At 55.0% G+C, this 17,229-nt stretch overlaps 8 protein-coding genes across 8 annotated transcripts; 5 read left to right on the top strand and 3 right to left on the bottom strand.

The window, feature by feature from the left end:
* Nucleotides 1–716: 716 nt before the first annotated feature.
* On the top strand, nt 717–2,649 carry N7474_003430 (uncharacterized protein; the record flags this gene model as incomplete). Its single annotated transcript, XM_057194845.1, has 7 exons — nt 717–797; nt 854–925; nt 975–1,107; nt 1,160–1,264; nt 1,324–1,924; nt 1,977–2,110; nt 2,165–2,649. The coding sequence occupies 7 exons, from the start codon at nt 717–719 to the stop codon at nt 2,647–2,649; spliced, it is 1,611 nt and encodes a 536-aa protein (XP_057056200.1).
* Nucleotides 2,650–3,867: 1,218 nt separating this feature from the next.
* N7474_003429 (putative GATA transcription factor (AreB)) lies at nt 3,868–5,132 on the bottom strand (the record flags this gene model as incomplete). The annotated part of the gene is made up of 3 exons (XM_057194844.1): nt 3,868–4,530; nt 4,636–4,821; nt 5,070–5,132. The coding sequence occupies 3 exons, from the start codon at nt 5,130–5,132 to the stop codon at nt 3,868–3,870; spliced, it is 912 nt and encodes a 303-aa protein (XP_057056199.1).
* Nucleotides 5,133–6,527: 1,395 nt separating this feature from the next.
* On the top strand, nt 6,528–8,895 carry N7474_003428 (1-phosphatidylinositol 4-kinase LSB6; the record flags this gene model as incomplete). Its single annotated transcript, XM_057194843.1, has 2 exons — nt 6,528–8,003; nt 8,056–8,895. 2 exons carry the CDS (start codon nt 6,528–6,530, stop codon nt 8,893–8,895), a joined length of 2,316 nt encoding a protein of 771 aa, XP_057056198.1.
* A 675-nt stretch (nt 8,896–9,570) lies between these two features.
* N7474_003427 (DEAD/DEAH box helicase) lies at nt 9,571–13,158 on the top strand (the record flags this gene model as incomplete). The annotated part of the gene is made up of 3 exons (XM_057194842.1): nt 9,571–9,634; nt 9,811–10,335; nt 10,388–13,158. The coding sequence occupies 3 exons, from the start codon at nt 9,571–9,573 to the stop codon at nt 13,156–13,158; spliced, it is 3,360 nt and encodes a 1,119-aa protein (XP_057056197.1).
* Nucleotides 13,159–13,700: 542 nt separating this feature from the next.
* On the bottom strand, nt 13,701–14,367 carry N7474_003426 (med21 domain-containing protein; the record flags this gene model as incomplete). Its single annotated transcript, XM_057194841.1, has 2 exons — nt 13,701–14,264; nt 14,326–14,367. The coding sequence occupies 2 exons, from the start codon at nt 14,365–14,367 to the stop codon at nt 13,701–13,703; spliced, it is 606 nt and encodes a 201-aa protein (XP_057056196.1).
* Nucleotides 14,368–14,538: 171 nt separating this feature from the next.
* N7474_003425 (uncharacterized protein) lies at nt 14,539–15,498 on the top strand (the record flags this gene model as incomplete). Its single annotated transcript, XM_057194840.1, has 1 exon — nt 14,539–15,498. The coding sequence occupies one exon, from the start codon at nt 14,539–14,541 to the stop codon at nt 15,496–15,498; it is 960 nt and encodes a 319-aa protein (XP_057056195.1).
* Nucleotides 15,499–15,597: 99 nt separating this feature from the next.
* Nucleotides 15,598–16,304, bottom strand: N7474_003424 (kinetochore Spc24 family protein; the record flags this gene model as incomplete). Its single annotated transcript, XM_057194839.1, has 3 exons — nt 15,598–15,775; nt 15,831–16,228; nt 16,278–16,304. 3 exons carry the CDS (start codon nt 16,302–16,304, stop codon nt 15,598–15,600), a joined length of 603 nt encoding a protein of 200 aa, XP_057056194.1.
* A 193-nt stretch (nt 16,305–16,497) lies between these two features.
* On the top strand, nt 16,498–17,163 carry N7474_003423 (mitochondrial fission 1 protein; the record flags this gene model as incomplete). Its single annotated transcript, XM_057194838.1, has 4 exons — nt 16,498–16,513; nt 16,570–16,588; nt 16,647–16,740; nt 16,834–17,163. 4 exons carry the CDS (start codon nt 16,498–16,500, stop codon nt 17,161–17,163), a joined length of 459 nt encoding a protein of 152 aa, XP_057056193.1.
* Nucleotides 17,164–17,229: the final 66 nt, after the last annotated feature.

The following is a 17,229-nucleotide window of genomic DNA, read 5'->3' as shown; positions in this document are numbered from 1 at the left end:
AGTTGTTGGAGACAGACGAAGAGAAAGAGAGGAGAGAGTCAGTGCCAAGGAATGACCGCCTTCGTCATGTCACGAGTTGAATTACATAATCACATAGTTTAGGCACTTGACTCCAGTTGAATCCGCAATGCTTAAGAGGAAATCGTAGTAATAGTGATTATCCCTTTGCAACCTAGGTACATAGGTAGTTAACACTTTCTTTCCCTCTGGTTCTGTTTGAATTCCTTTTCGCGCTCTGTCGTCCTCGTATCCCCTCCTTTTTCTGGGTCTCCTTGCCTTATCGCGCGCGGTTAGTTAGTTAGCCTGCCTGGCTGGGCGTACCATGTACTATCATAGCAGTAGTATTCATCATATTAAGGTCGGTACATGCCTACAGATGTATCTTAACTAGCCTATCACATACACGCACTTTGTAGATAAGGTGGTAGGTCACATGACTGCAGAGGGCTAAGTAATTAACGGGGGGCCGGATTACGACGATCGCTCGGGCTCTTCTCCGCTGTTGCTTGTCTGTCCTCTCTTTTCCCTCTCCTCGTGTTTCTTTTCAGCGTCTGGGTCCGATGTGCCCTGTCTGGTCAACCCTCTCATACTTGACCCGCGAGGACCTGCTTGGTCCCGTCTGTCGCTAGGACACTTAGCCGGTACGCGCCCGCCGTACACCTGGCCCCATTAAAGCGCAGCTCAACGAGAATCCGGGAACCGTCGATCGCGACACAATGTCCGAGTCTACGAACAAAATCGCACGGGTGGTCTCCGTGGTTGCGGGGACATTGATCGCTTTGTCCTGTGGAACGAACGTGCGTGATAGACCACCAACCCTCCGGTCCTTGATATCTGACAATTCTCGATACAGTATGCATACTCTGCATGGGCCCCTCAATTCGCACACCGCATGAAGCTGTCATCAACGGAGAGCAACCTCATCGTGAGTTATAGTCGAGAATAACGGAGACAATCCCTGACACCTTCTTTAGGGTGCAGCGGGGAACTTGGGCATGTATGCTATGGGAGTCCCTATGGGCCTATTGACGGATGCGCGCGGCCCTCGGACCTCAATCTTGGTTGGTTCGGTTTGCCTTGGTATTGGATATTACCCAATTCATCTTGGTATGTTGTTTTTGCTACCTGTCCATTGGGATGCGGGCGCTGATGTCAGTAGCATATAACGGCGGCCAAGGCTCGATGCCAGTCATCTTTTTGTGCTTTTTCGCTTTCCTCACAGGAACGGGTGGTTGTGGTGCTTTCTCCTCTGCAATCAAGACAGGTTTGTCGGCCACAATGTCCGGAACATATCAGAACCTCTTAACTCAGCCATTCTTACAGCGGCGTCGAACTTTCCTGATCACCGTGGCACGGCAACTGCTTTCCCTCTGGCCGCGTTTGGTCTCAGCGCTTTCTTCTGGTCGACGGTGTCGACTCTTGCCTTCAAAGATGACACAGGAGCATTTCTCCTTCTGCTAGCCCTCGGCACCTCAATACTGACCTTGGTGTCGACGCCCTTTATCCGGATTTTCGCCATGGAGTCATACACGTCTCTTCGGGAAAGAGACGAGCCGACTGAGTCGACATTGTTGCATCGGACCAGCACCCTCCACTCTGTACCGGAGGAGGTCGACGACGAAGCTCAGGGTTCCGCAGCCGCAGGGCAGAACCACTTCACTCATTCTCGGGGGCAATCAACGGTCTCCAACCCGGCGGCTCGTAATTTCGACAACTTGGAAATGGGCGAGTCGTCGTCTCTCATGTCCAAGGCAGATGTTGTGCGGCCGTCTTTCGATACCCTGGATGATGACTTCCTAGATGAGGTGGCCCTTGAGTCTCACCAAGTTGATATCCGAGGTCTAGCTATGCTGCGCACAGTCGAGTTCTGGCAACTGTTTCTGACCATGGCTCTGTTGTCCGGAATCGGATTGATGACTATCAAGTATGTTGTCGGCGGTTTTTAGTACCTGTGCAACGGCTAACGAGGTCTATAGTAACATTGGCAACAGCGCCAAGGCCCTGTGGATCGCCTACGATTCCAATGCCTCGTCGCAGTTTATTCAAGCACGACAGGTCATGCACGTGTCGATTCTGTCCTTTGGCAACTTCCTCGGACGTCTCTGCAGCGGTATGTTCAAGTATCTTCAGCGTCTGTGGTATCATACTAAATCCTTGCATTTAGGCATTGGATCCGACATCCTAGTCAAAAAGCTCGGCATGTCCCGCTTCTGGTGCCTATTCATCTCCTCTTGCGTCTTCACCCTCACCCAACTAGCCGGAGCTTCGATCTCAAACCCGCACGCGCTCGCCATAGTCTCTGCCTTCACCGGCGTAGCGTACGGGTTCCTGTTCGGCGTCTTCCCATCCTTGACTGCTTCCACCTTCGGTATCAGCGGTCTCTCCCAGAACTGGGGCGTCATGACCCTGGCCCCGGTCTTTAGCGGAAACATTTTCAATCTGCTTTACGGCAGCATCTACGACCACCACTCCATCATCGGCGAAGATGGTGACCGTGAGTGTGACGATGGTCTGGCCTGCTACCGCACCGCCTACTTCATGACTTTCCTCTCGGGCATCTGCGGTATGGGTGTGTGTCTATGGAGCATTATGCGCGAGAAGCGCCTGCATGGCGCTGTGTACCAGAAGCCCAACGACCGACTGGCATAAGGAGACACAGTGATTCACGTCATGCCGATAAGAGAACCGCGTCTTTTCATTTTCATCTGCTTCGTGCCGAGTGTACATTTGGTAGTCGACGGTTGTTGAGATGCATTTGATATATATATTTGCCTTCCTCTGGGAGTTTTTGACGCCACACTAACCCATTATGCATCGTTGTTCTTGTTATAGATCATTTGATACTCCATTTCTTTTCTTGGCTTTGTGTTTTCGTGTGCGGTTGAATCAGTTCTTGGGCATGTCTAGCTTTGAATTCCAAATTGTATATAGGCCGTTCTGCACATAATGCGCTCTTACTATTATCTTTTCTTCCTCCCCATCGCCTCATAGACCCAAAATATAGTTCACAGGTATGAATAAGTAGTATGATACGCCGACTTCACCGTTATATAGCAACCCAGCTCTCCTTCTGTTAGGGAGGACTTTTTCCTGTATGCATGACTGAAAGCATAACCCGAGCAAAAATACCAGCTCAGCTCTGGTGGCCCAGCGGAGACCTGTCATGATGGTCACTGGTTGCCCCAGCGGGGACTGGCTCGCTCCCCTTGCTACGAAATAATGCATACGCAAGAGTCGATTTAGTTGTTGATTTGACTTGAAGACGCGCCTTGCCTTTTCATTTCCGTAGACTAACTAGCCCTGAGTACTCTATAGCCCGTTAAAGAACCCCAAAAGCAAAAACCAGAGGAAGACAGAAAGAGAACGGCATGTTCTCTTAAACCAAATCAAGACAGACAGACAGACAACCGGCAGTCTCAGAAGAGGGAGAAAAAAAAAAAAACCAGCGAAGTGAAAACAAACAAACATGTCAGAGGCATTGTGTTCTTTTTCGAGGTGTTGTTTTAGCTGCCATCATTTCCTGCGCCGTTGTGCTTGGAACGAAGAAGAAGAAAAGAAAGGGGGAGAGATATTGTATTAGGAAGAAAGAACCTTGGAGGGCATAACAGGAGAGAGTTCGTACACAATCACACGGCGAGGAAAGCAAAATCAAAACAGAAGAAAACGAGCCCATCTCGCGCGCAACATCCGAAGAAAAACAGTATTAAGAAAAACCAGCCAAGGAAAGCTCACTTGCTTTTTTTCCTTTGTCTTTTTTTTTGTCTTTTAGTTCCACTGACCAAGGACAAGAGTGTGTTGGGTGGGAAGGGTATCAAAAGGACCAGGAGAGGTTGGACAATTGTCGGAAAGCCAGCAGCCACAAGACATTCATGCGTTCGTGGGTGACTTGGCTGAAGTTTCCTCGCCTGACTGCTCCACCATGTCTGCCAGCCGGATCTTCTTTGCGGCCGGCTCGTCCGAGCTGTCGGCGCCCAGCTGGCGCTCGAGATCGCCGACGCGGCGTTTGAGATCTTCTTCGCGGCGCTGAGACTCCTCCAGGGAACGGCGCAGGCGCACCTCGGAGTCCCGGACGATCATCTCTGAACGGCGCGCATTGGCATCGCTCTGCTCGAGCTCGGCGACGCGACCCCGGAACAGGCCGTTGATGAGCTCCAACTCACTGACGCGGGTCTTGAGGGATGTGTTGATCGCCAGGAGGCTTTCGTAGGTCTGAGGGGATTCTTGTTGGCGGTCCGCCGCGCCGGGGGAGGGCTGGCGCAACTGCAGGGAAGGGAGACTGCTGGAGGAGTGCAAGGCATTGTCGCCCAAGGTCACGCTGTCAAACATGTGCTGGGGCGCGATGTTGGAATTGTGCTGGTGCATGGCCGCAAAGCCAGGAGTCTCCGTGCGAGACAGTGGCGAGTTCGACCGATCCGAATGACCGGGGGACATCTTACGCGACGCGCGACGGTAGGCATGCGAGCCCAGAGGCGGAGTCCCCGCGTCTGATCTCGAGGCTGCAAGACCGTTGGCATCGATAGGACCAGTGGACTATCACGATCGCGATAACGGGTCAGCAACGAGGTTTCCCGTCTATCTAGGGGAGGCAGGGGCCGGCGACGGGAAGAAGATTTTTTTTCAGATCGCGACACTCACCTTGCGCTTGGGGCCCTGCCCGGTTTTGACGCGGTTGCGACTTTTGATCACATCGGTTTTCAGGCTTATCGGACGAGGGCGGCCGTGCAGCTTCAAAAAGAGCCCGCAGGCATTGCAGAGGACCGAACCGAGTTCGTCCCTGCGCCACAGGGGGGTGGTGGAAGTGCCGCAGTTCTGACAGACGGGCTGTAATTGTGGACGCTTGTCATCAGCCAAGGAGGTCGCCATGGTTGGGGAAAGATGGGGGGAGGATAAGAAAGGAACGAGGATAGGAAGAAGAGGGTGATGATAAGATGAGAGATTTGCCCGTCGATAAGGATCTGAACAAGGCGGGTGCACGGATCGGGCGGTGCCAAGACCACTCGAGTAGATAAGCCGCGCTTATCTTCTCGAGTGCAAATCGAACCAAAATTGTTGATAGAGGATGTACTTACCGGGCTGCCTGGTCCACCGGTGGTCGCCGCTGGAGATGAAGTTGCGTAGGTCATGTTCGCCATGCTTGCATCGCTGGATGCGCTGTGGTGGCAGAATGGCCCTGGGGTCAGCCATGATAAGACCAAGCCGATAGGATTCCAAAAACATACCGGAGGTTCGACTCGGGGGCTGAAGCGACCGACGCGAGAGCAGCCAATCCTGGAAGAGAGGTGCTCACACTGTTCGAGATGTAGTTCTCCTGCTCGCGGCCGGAATGGTGGAGTTTTCCAATGCGACTCAGGTCCGACAGGGGTGTACCGTAGGACGAGGATCCTTCCGCAGCCTTGGAACGCGTCGTCGACGAGGGATCGGGCGGCGAATGGTAGTGGGGAGCGTGGTTCTGCGGCGTCGAGGAGCCAGGAAGAGGCGGGTCGATGGCCGACGCCCGGTAGAGGAGAGAAGCCACAATGGAGAGAGGGCGAGGGGGCGATCACTCGAAATCCGGCCACGGGAGACCGAATTGGAGGTAGAGGGGGCGGGGAGAAGAGGATCGGGGACTCGAGGGAGGGTGCTCAAGACGGGCGATGGAAAAGAATCGGATCGGTCGTGTCGAGGGTTGGGGAGAGGTCAATCGCTGCAGATAAGGCAGGAGAAAGACGAGACCCAAATTCAGCTTCCGCGATTGCCGTCGGCAGTAAAGGAATGACTGGAATTTAAGACGGGTTGGGGGATGGGAGCATGGAGGCAGTGAAAGACCGAGAGAGGGAGGAAGAGGGAGAAATCAATCTTATCCCGATTGTTATTATCGTATTTATCACTTATCGGCTACGCTCTTCCTGGGTCCCAGCACCACGATTTTCACGCCCATGTCCCGAGCGCGACTATAGCCTACACAGATCCAGTCCATCCAGAATCACCTACCTCAATCCCCATCGCTCGATGATTGTGAGATTGACTCTCCCGGCGTCTTGCATTCTCTGCTCTCGCACCCCTGCCTGCACACGGCATGTGAGGAATGACCCGCCCGACCAATTCTTTTTTTCTGCTTGTAGAATGCGGGTGATTGGACCGACCGTGATCCTCCTCGCCTGTCGATTAGGAACGATAGAAATCCACGACGAAGTTCAACTGGACTATACTAGGACCAACCTACTGGTCTCCCCCTTTATGCACCGATTAGGGGTGGGTGGAACCCCCTGTGGCGGTGCGTCACGGTATTACCGCCACCAATCACCCAAACTCGGCGGGCCACGCAGGTAACAATGTAATGACGGGATGGGACTGATTTATTATTCTCTCTCTTCTTCTCATCTCTCCCGTCCGTCCTGGGAGACCACCTCTGCTTCACCCCCCTCCTACGATTCTGTAATGGATTATTGACCCTTCTTGTCTCTCTTTCGATGCCATTATTTTTCTTTTTCCTTTCACCCGCTGTTTGGCCTCCCTTCCTTCCATAGACTTGCTTTCCCTCCGTCACCATGCCGCGAAACCGTCCGGCCACCTCTGGCTACGCCCGCCTAGCCCAGGAGGAAGAACAGCGTGGCTTCCTCCAGGACGACTCCGACGACGACGACCTCGGCGCCATCGCCTCCACCGTGTCCGCCCCTCGCTATGAGCCCATCTCCTCCCGAGCCCAGATGCAGGCGTCCGGTCTCGCGACGCCCCCCGGTCACCAACGCCGACACAGCGGATACCACCGGCGACGAGGGCGCCAAAACTCGGGCGTCGATATCAAAGCCATCAATGCCCGCCTAGAACGCTGGGCCGAAGAGATCGCCTCCAAGTTCAAGATCCACCGAGTCAAGGGGAAAACGTACGAGGAAGAGAAACTGGAAATCTACCACTCGGTATTCCAGCCACCAGTGGGCGTGAGACCGTGGACAGCCGAGCAGCTCGAGTCTGATGAGTTCGAGGGCGAGCAGCGACGTGCTCGAGCTGAATTCGAGGAGATTATCGAGAGCGTGCGCCTCGCCATTGAGCTGGACGTGCATCCGCGAATGATCTCCCAGGGCAGCTCGGGCAGTTACTTTGCTCGGAACAGCGAAGGCAAGGTAGTCGGCGTGTTCAAGCCCAAGGACGAGGAGCCGTACGCCTCGCGAAACCCCAAATGGACCAAGTGGATTCATCGGAACTTGTTCCCCTGCTTCTTCGGTCGTGCGTGTCTCATCCCCAATCTTTCCTACGTGTCCGAAGCTGCCGCCTACGTCCTCGATGCTCGCCTCCGCACGAATCTTGTCCCCTATACCGATATTGTCCGGCTCTCCTCGAAGTCGTTCTTCTATGATTTCTGGGACCGAAGAAAGGCGTGGAAGGGCAAAAAGACCCTGCCTCCCAAGGCAGGCAGCTTTCAAGTCTTCCTCAAGGGATACCGGGATGCCAATATCTTCCTCCGCGAGCATCCCTGGCCAGATCAGTCCAACACCGGGTTCCGCGCCGAGGATGCGCCGAAACGCAAGAAGCGGCCATGGAACGAGGCGTGTCGCCCGTCAGGAGTGCAGTCCGATGATGAAGACGAAGAGGAGAACGGCTACGTCCCTACACCATCTTCGCGTGACGAAAGTGCCGAGCGACGGTTTCACTGGACAGAGAATCTGAAGCAGTCATTTCGCGAGGAACTGGAGAAACTTGTGATTTTGGACTATATCATGCGGAATACGGACCGTGGTCTGGATAACTGGATGATAAGGGTCGATATGGGCACGGAACAAGTGTCTATCGTGGCCGACCCTCCCAAGAATACCGAGCCCCAGCCGAAATACGACGAGGATGAACTCATGCCCCCTCCGCGGCCAGTCTCTGTGAATTCAAATGGCTCCGCGCAACCTTATAAACGACACGAGATGCTGGCTGTGAGCCGCGAGGGAACTCCCTTGAATTCACGCGATCAACAAGCTTCACTCCAGATTGGTGCCATCGATAACAGTCTCTCGTGGCCATGGAAACACCCTGACGCTGTATGTTAAACAACCCCTCGCGTGCAAGACTCAGATACTGACAATGTCACAGTGGCGCAGCTTTCCCTTCGGTTGGCTTTTCTTGCCGGTGTCCCTAATCGGGCAACCTTTCTCAGAAAAGACTCGGAACCATTTCCTCCCACTCCTGACTTCGACCGCTTGGTGGAGCGGCACACAGATGGCTTTGCGGCAAGTGTTCGCTCAAGACGAAGATTTCAAGGAGAGCATGTTTGCCCGCCAGATCGCCGTCATGAAGGGCCAGGCCTGGAACGTGGTGGAGACGTTGAAGCATTCGGACCATGGTCCCCTTGAATTGACTCGACGAACCCGAGTCTGCGTGTGGGATGACCTGGTGGATGTCCCCGTCGCCATCCCGATGCAGACTACGCCCTCGGAGTTGCAACGGCGCCAGATCGTGAACGAGGAGGAAGAGGAGGAGATGGACATCGGCGCGGCCATTGCTTCACGGCCAGCCTCGGAGCGTGATCTGTTGGGCATGTCGCCCCCGAATGAGCTCCCCAATCCGAACCGGTTTGAACTTTCGCGTGGGCGCTCCGATACTACCAGCGACCGCGGCAGGACATCGATCGGCAGCCCTGCAACGGCGGTCGAGTATGACTTTGGTGGTGACCGCCCAAACCTCGATGACAGCCACGGCCGTTCTCTGGACCACGGCTGGGCCACGCTGCCGCCGCGACCCAACCAGAAACAACGCCGCAGATACGGCTCTCTCTCCTTCCGCGGGCCCCAGGTTAACGCCTTCGGCAGCGATGACCTGGAAGGCGACCTGGGCTACGCCGCCGCCGAGGGCATGGAGGGCAACCAGCGCAAGGTCATCGTGGAGCGGCTGGAAGCCGTCAAGAGCAAAAACCCCGTGTTTACCTGGTGCTGATCTACTTGCATCCTTTATTGACCCTAATCTGTCTGTCGGACTTGCAGCGTTTTTCTTTTCCATTTCTGAGGCAGTTCCTTTTTTGTTGTTTTGTTCTTCTTGCACGAGTCCTTGTCGGACACGCTCATCATGATTGGGGACCTTTCTGTTGTATATAGACCTTGTTCGGCCTTGGGTTGCGGCGCATTGATTGAGCGAACTGCCTCATGTAGCATATATGACGAGACTCCTTAATACTATGATACCTGCCATATTCTTCTTAACTACTTGTAGGTATAATAATAAGAATTGCCCGGAGGTGCCTAAGCCGGTGATAAGGCTTATCGGCGGGATCACCCGCTGGTCCAGTGAGGTCATGATCCTCTCGCTCTTCACTCTTCACTCTTCGTCGCAACTTTCTTCCCTCCCCCCACCTCGAGGCCGAGTTGACCACCCCCATCGAGGACTCTTCACTCTTTCTTCTAAATGCCGCCGGACGCGCAGCCACTTTCGCGCCTGGTCCGCGCCTCTCATTTCCTCGCCCGTCACTCGCGCCGTCCCCCTCTCGCATGACTCGCAGAATCCTCCCTCGACGTTCCTCGACGACCTGCCGTGCCCTCACCTAGACCTGACCGTCTCCCATCGATCATTCTCTCTCATCGTACTACGTGAAAGCCCCCCACACTTCAAGAAATCATGGCGTCCCACGCTGCCATGCTCTTGGACCCGAAAGGCTTCAAGAAACAGCTGCAGACCAATGGTAAGTTCTCACGCCTACCTCTTCTTCTGTGCCCAGCAATCTACAGCGGCACTGCGGAAATGTTCGCCCTGAATCTTCCATCTCATCGCTTCGCCTGTCTTCCCCCATCAGATCTTCTTGTCTTCGAAGTCCATGCATAGGACTCGGTTGAATCCTCCAGCTCACGTTTTCCTCAGGCGCATCGCAGGAAAATTCAAACCGATCGTCGCTCAGCTCTCCACCTTCGATTGCTCCAGCAGGAACTATTCCCTTCTCACGCCCTCACCCCCCTCACGCCCATCCTTCGCCGAAGATGGCCTCAACCTCGACTTTGCCACAGCGCGATATGAAACCACCCACAGCTTCGCAGTTGGGGGAACCCAAGCCCGATTCAGATATAAAGGTGCAATTTACGACTACAAACAATGACGGAAACGAGAGTGAGACGAAACGCAGTTACCACGATATCAGCGACAGCGAGGATGGTGCGCGTCCTGGTTCTCTCATCGAAGGCATGTTTGATGTGGAACGCCGCAAGAACCAGCCTGTCAAGAAGATCAAGACCGACGATCCTGCGGAGGACAAATCGTTGGCTCCTCAAAAAACAGTTGCAATATCTAGCAACTCGGGCCTTGGACAGTGGATGAAAGAAGGCGAGGCCAAATCCAAACCTAGCACCACTCCTGGTCCCGGCCTGTCTGATGTGGTGGATCTGACTGCAGGTATGAGATTTCGGATGGAAAAGATGGTTAGTAGAAACTAATAACCTGGCAGACCTCTCAACAGCAGCCCCGGATGACGACGACTTACAAGTCACTGGGTCGAACAACCTCAGCACCCAGCGGGTCTGTTATGGCAAGATCGACAACGCTATGATCAATGCAAGCCTGGTACCAAGACCACCGAACACCGCATTCATAGGCTCTTCGTATGATTGGCCGTCAATGAAGCTGACCACACGACGTGTCTCGGGGCCTGATTTTCGCATTGACGTCGCGGACCCTCATGGCAAAGTTTTCGGCATGGTGGATGCGAAGACTGCGCATGCGCTGTGTCCTCTTCTAGATTCTGAAAAGGTAAACCTGGAGCTGACTGCGCGTCTCGATTTTCGAAAGAAGGTGCCCGGCGAAGTCATCTGGAGCCCCACGTCTGGGATATACCGCGCTTCAATAAACCTCTATGGCGAGCGACAGTCTGCGGAGATGGTCGGCAATTTCCTCGGCCATCATAACGTTTGGCTGGGTACACCGAACTCCGTCGAGCAGGGAATCCCAGTCTTCAACCCTCATGCTGAGAGACGACGTGCCATGGCAGCGGCAGCTCAAGTGAACAACAACTCTGGGCGTGGACGACCGGGCTCAGGGATCAACTACGAGGTCCGCACAGCCGAAGAGGTCAACGACGCTGTGATGAAGATGTTCGATCAGCTTGTCAGTGCTGACATCCCGACTAAGGAGCCAACACACCATATCAAGACCCCCCTGCTGCACCATCAGAAACAGGCCCTGTGGTTCATGACGGAGAAAGAACAGCCACGGAAATTCGGTCCCAAGGAAGAAGACAATAATTCCCTATGGCGAGTTGAGTACCAAGCCAACGGAAAGCAACGCTACCGAGAAATAATCAGCGGGATCGTCATGGAAGAAGAGCCGCCACAGGTTTTTGGCGGTTTACTGGCTGACATGATGGGTCTGGGGAAGACCCTCAGTGTCCTCTCGCTGGTCACGGCCTCCCTCTTTACAGAGGCTCGAGAATGGGAACGTACGATTCCCTCTCGTGATCTCGTTCGGCGCTTCCCTGGAATTCGCAACACTCGTACGACGCTCTTAGTCGTTCCGTTGAGCACAGTTAGCAATTGGGTTTCCCAGATCAAGGAACACCTGAAGCCGAAATCGGTATCCTACTACGTCTTCCACGGCTCCTCCCGCACAAACGACGTGGATGAGCTTTCCAAATACGACATTGTCATCACCACTTACAGCATTGTCCTCAGTGAGGTCTCAGGACGAGGATCAAAGCGCGGAGTGAGCCCGCTGGCGAAGATGAATATGTTCCGGATTGTCTTGGATGAAGCACATATCATCCGTGAGCAGAACGCCGCGCAGACCAAGGCTGTCCTAGGTCTCTGCTCCCAGCGTCGGTGGTCGGTCACCGGTACACCCATCCAGAACCGCCTGGAAGACTTGCTGTCTGTCACCAAGTTCCTCAGCTTGTTCCCCTATGACGACCGGTTTCGGTTCAGCCAGCATATCCTGAGCCCCTTCAAAACTGGAGACCCAACCGTCCTCGCCAGCTTGCGAGTTCTGGTGGATTCGTTCACCCTGCGCCGTGTCAAAGACAAGATCGACCTGCCTCCCCGCGAAGACAAGATTATCAGCCTTAGCTTCACGGAGAAGGAACAGCAGCTGCATGAGTTCTTCCGCAACGAATCCCAGGTGATGATGCGCGTGATTGCAAACGAAACCAAAAGCAAAATGGGCGGCCGAGTGTATCACCATGTGTTGAAGGCCATGATGATCCTGCGGCAGGTCAGCGCTCACGGTAAAGAACTGTTGGGCGTTGAGGACCGGGAGAGGATCAAAGGACTGAGTGTGCAGGATGCGATTGACCTGGAAGAAGGTGCCAACGACAACACCGCCCTTGCTAGCGACAAGAAAGCGTACGACATGTTCCTCCTGATGCAGGAGTCTTCAGGCGACCAGTGCGCTCTGTGCAGCAAGCGCCTAGAAGAACCGCTGACAGCGTCTGGAGAAGTTAATCGCAAGGCTCCGATGGCGATTTTCTTACCTTGCTTCGACGTTTTGTGTCCCGATTGCTTTTCGGCCTGGAAGCAGACCTTCGACACGCAGGAGGGCGCTGATATCAAGTGCCAGGTCTGTGACGGGTGGATTCCTGTTTCCTACTCGACGATCACCCCTGCTGGCCTGCAACATCATATTACCACGGAACAGCAGAGCCGCAAGCAGGGCAAGACTTTCGGAGAGTACGAGGGCCCCCATACCAAGACCACCACGCTGGTGAATCACCTCCAAGACATCGCGGCTGAAAGCGAGGCCCTGACAGACGAGCCCCCGATCAAAAGCGTGGTCTTCTCCGCCTGGACGTCCCACCTGGATTTGATCGAGGTTGCACTGCGCGACAACGGAATGACGGGATTCGTCCGGCTCGACGGAACAATGACCCTCGCCGCACGCGGCAAGGCCCTCAACGCCTTCGCCAAAGACGATTCCATCACCATCCTTCTCGCTACCATCGGCGCCGGGGGCGTTGGCCTCAATCTCACATCAGCGTCGCGGGTTTTCGTCATGGAGCCGCAGTACAACCCAGCGGCAGTGGCCCAGGCCATCGACCGCGTCCACCGACTCGGCCAGAACCGTCCCGTGCGGACATACCAATTCATCATGAAGGGCAGTATCGAAGAGAAGATCCTCGAGCTGGCGAAGAAGAAACAGCAGCTGGCTGATATGAGCATGAACCGCGGCAAGCTCGATAAGCGGGAGGTCCAGGAACAGCGCATGAGTGAATATCGCAGCCTGTTCAAGTAGCTTCCCTCCCTCCTCCATCTTCATTTTTCTCTGAATTCCTCCCCCCTCTTGCTTCAGTGCATCACATCCCTACCTTCCAGACTGCCGCTTCGGTTTCCTCTGGTGGGAAACATCATGAGGTCCAGAGTCTGCGTTTCTTTCCTCTCCTGTGCTGTTTTTGATATGCTTCATTTGATACCCGGCAGGACAAACGGAGGTTTTTCACATATGGCGCTTTTTCCTTTTCATCTGTTTTGTTTTCGCCTTGAGCTGGACATCTACTATACACGCCTGGATACATGACTAGATCGAGTTTCATCATATCAATTTGCATGCTGCATAGTTTTGAATTTTCGTTCCAAAAGATAACGAGCAGGTCTTGGTATTAGATAGTGCCATGAAACATATCCTCCTTCCGAGGATCCAAAACATCCTCCATAACGCCTAGACCCATGCAAATAAAAGAGATAGAAAACGCATCCCCCATGGAGATCTGGATCTGGCTGATATCAATATGTATCCCTGATATCAAAACAAACCCCATCATCCCCGGAATAGCCTGATTACTTCTCACGCTCCCTCTCCCCATAAACACCCACCGCCACCGCACCAAGCACACCCTCCAGCCTCCCCCTCAACCTCCTCAACTCCCTAGCCTTCAAAACCCGCTCCCTCTCCACATCCCTCAATTCCACCTCCAACTCCCGGATCTTCGCCTCCTGCTCCGCCTCGGAGGCCCCGATCCCGGGGAGTACAGAGATCAGGTACTCGATCTGCTGCTCCTTGATAATCAGATCGCGGGCGAGTTCGCGCTGGCGCGCTGCGAAGGTACGAGGGGAGTCTGGTGCTGGTAGGTGGTTGGGGTCTTCTCCTGCTCCGGCCCCTGCTCCTGCGCCGGATTGTTGGTTTTGTTGTTGTGCGAGGGGAGGGGATGTTTGTCCTTGTGCCGCCGTTGCACCGGCGCCTGTGGATGCGGCGATTGAGGCCGGGATTGGAGGGGAGGTGGAGTTCTTGGGCATCTTTGCAAGTGCGGGTGCGGCGTTCGGGATGCCGGGCGGTGGTGTGGCGGGGACATTGTCGTGGTAGGTTGTTAGGTAGCCGAGTGTGGCGTAGAATTGGGTTGCGAGCTGTTCTTGAGGTGAGTATGTATGCCGTGGTTGTTAGGAAGAAGGGAGGAGGGAGACGAACTTGGTCGAGGCAGGTTTGGAGCTGGGTGAGGATGTCGGCCATGGTGCCGAGTTGGGGTGGGTTGTGTGTCTCAGTGGAGAGGAGAGAAAGGTAGAGAGAGGATGGTGAGGAAGTTGGAGTGGTGGGATTGAGAAACCAAGGACAATCAATGCGATGCGGAGAAAACGAAGCTCTCCAATGCGGTGAGGCTCATTCTTCCCTCTACACACCTCCATGCGACCCCTACGCCTCCGACTACATCATGCCCAGAAGCTCGCTCCACGTCCTCGACTACCGATAACACACTTTTCAACATGCGCAGCCCGTCATGACCTACATCCATTAACCCGGCGCCTCTTCAAGTTCCCCTCCGCCCCAACACCCTCCACGCACCACCACGACCTCCCGAGCTTCCTCTCCTACGCTGAGCGCATCTCCCTCCCGCAAACAAGCACCGTCTACGTTGGCACGCACTATGAATACACCGTCCTCCACAAACTGCGCCAATGCGCGCTCAACCTCCACCGCGTCGGCGGGCGCGACGATGCAGGCATCGACCTAGTGGGGACCTGGCACCTCCCCGAGCGAGAGCGGGAGCTTGCCCTGCGCGTCGTGGTGCAGTGTAAATCCCTGAAAACCAAACTGGGGCCGAACCTCGTCCGTGAGCTGGAGGGTGCGCTGCGCAATGCGCCGGTGGGGTGGCGCACGGAACAGACGGTGGGGATGCTGGTTAGTCCGCGCGAGGCTACGAAAGGGGTGCGCGATGCGATGGCGCGGAGTGGGTATCCGCTGTTGTGGATGATGATTGAGCGGGATGGGACGATGCGTCAGGCGCTTTGGAATGCGAGGGCTGAGCTGCTGGGGCTGGAACCGTTGGGAGTCGAGACGAGGTATACCGGTGGTGATGGCGGTGGGGATCTGTCGGAGAAGGTGTCTGCGGAGGTTGCCTTGACCTGGGACGGGGGCGATATTGGGGATATGGACTACGTGGAGCAGACCCTGGCTCGTGCGGAGGACCAGTGGGCTGCATCGTGGGGGGTGGCTCCGTCTGAGAAGGCGGCGTTGTTGGATGCCATTGAGAGCCTATTTCCGGAGAAGAGTATCTCTTCCGGGCCGGAAGGGGTATCTGCATCTGATCGGATGAAAGTCTTGCAAATGATCCAGGAACGGGCACGACAGAGGCCCGGGGAATAATGTAAAAATAGCGGTATGATTCATGACCTGACAAGAAAGACTCCAAAGGGTATAATAATTCCTCCATTCCAAACGCCCCTATTAACCAATCCAATCCCTTTATCCTTGTATCGTCTGCCACAAGTAGTTGGCATAGAAGAACCGCGAGAACTTGGGGTCGATGTTGACGACGTGCACGTCTCCCTTGCGACTATTGCGAATGACGGCGCGGTTGAAGTTGCCGGCTTTGTCGGGCTCGATATCGACTCCGAGCGAGCGATAGATCTTCAGACGCAGACTGGGAAAGAAGTTCGCGTTAGTAACTCTCCAAAACTTCAGGACGGTCAACTCACATGGTCGCATCATCCGCCTCACGCTCCCGGCGCGTGGTCTCATCGCCCTCCAAACCCTGCGCCTCCAGATCAGCCAGTCTCTCCTTCAGCATCTCCAGCTCGCTCTCGAGGCGCTCGCTTTCAATCTCAAGCTCGGAGGCAGCCTTGGCGATGCGGAACTTCTTCGTGTCGAGCTCGACGATCTCGGCGGCGTGTTTGCCGGAGTCATGGACCGCGACGGCTTCTTCGTGTTGTGTAGTCAGGGAGTGGAGGTTGCGCGAGAGTTTGCGGAGGGCTGACTCGGCGTCGTGGATTCGTAGGTCGCGCGACTGCTGGAGCGTGCCGAGGGAGTCATTGATGCGCGTGACAGCTTGTCGGTCCGGGTGGATGTTGAAGTTGCCGATGGTGTGGTGGATCAGCTGTCCGAGTTAGAATAGATCAGGGGGTGAATTCAACGGGAATACATACAGTAGCGGGCTCCTCGTCGAGCAACATGGTGAGTGTGTGTGTGTGTGGTGGTGGGTGTAGAGTGGTGTGGTGGGGGAGATGGTCCAGTTGAGGTTTGTTTGGTTGCGGCAGCAACAGCCACTGAGAGTTGTTGGCACCGCCCGGCTGATCTTCTTCCCTCCCCCCGATACTTGCTCTTCTGTCTTTGACACACTCACACCACTTTGACATATCCTCCAACATGACAAGTCTTCCATGTGCGTCTATTCTGCTGCTCCCATGCTCTATCCCGTTTACTAACCACGTGTCGCAGACGCCGCCGATGCGGAAAGGTCCGTGGAATATTCATCGCTGAAGCCTGACGCAATATCACTGACCACCAGTTTCCAGCCCATTGAAGCCAGCCGAGCTCCAAGTCCTGCGGGCACAATATGAGAAGGAGGGCGACTATGTCGGAATTCAAACCAAGTTCAACTACGCATGGGTATCTATCACCCTCCCTCTCTCTCGTCTCCGACCTAAGTCTTAAGGCATTCGTTATGCGCCATCGCTAACCTCATCCGCCACCAACAAACAGGGCCTGATCAAATCCAACACCCGACATGACCAACAAGAGGGCGTCCGCCTCCTCTCCGAAATCTTCCGCGCAGCCCCTGAGAGACGGCGCGAGTGTCTGTACTATCTCGCGCTGGGCAATTTCAAGTTAGGCAACTACGGCGAGGCCCGTCGGTACAACGACCTGCTACTTGAACATGAGCCAGCCAACCTGCAAGCTGCTAGTCTCGGATCGTTGATTGATGACAAGGTGGCCAAGGAGGGCCTGATGGGCATCGCGATCGTGGGTGGCTTGGCTGTGGCCGCCGGCGTGGTGGGCAGTCTGGTTCTCAAGGGAGCTCGAAGACGGTAGACGATGCAAGGCACACTGTGAATAGTAATGTGGTTTGGGGGTCTACGATTGTCTTGGGAGCATGCG

The sequence above is a fragment of the Penicillium riverlandense genome, assembly GCF_028828495.1.
Source record: "Penicillium riverlandense strain IBT 135883 chromosome Unknown utg000002l_segment0_segment0, whole genome shotgun sequence".
In the NCBI taxonomy this organism is placed as follows: domain Eukaryota; kingdom Fungi; phylum Ascomycota; class Eurotiomycetes; order Eurotiales; family Aspergillaceae; genus Penicillium; species Penicillium riverlandense.
The sequence above is the reverse complement of the archived record's forward strand: the minus strand, read 5'-3'. Positions and strand labels throughout refer to the sequence as shown.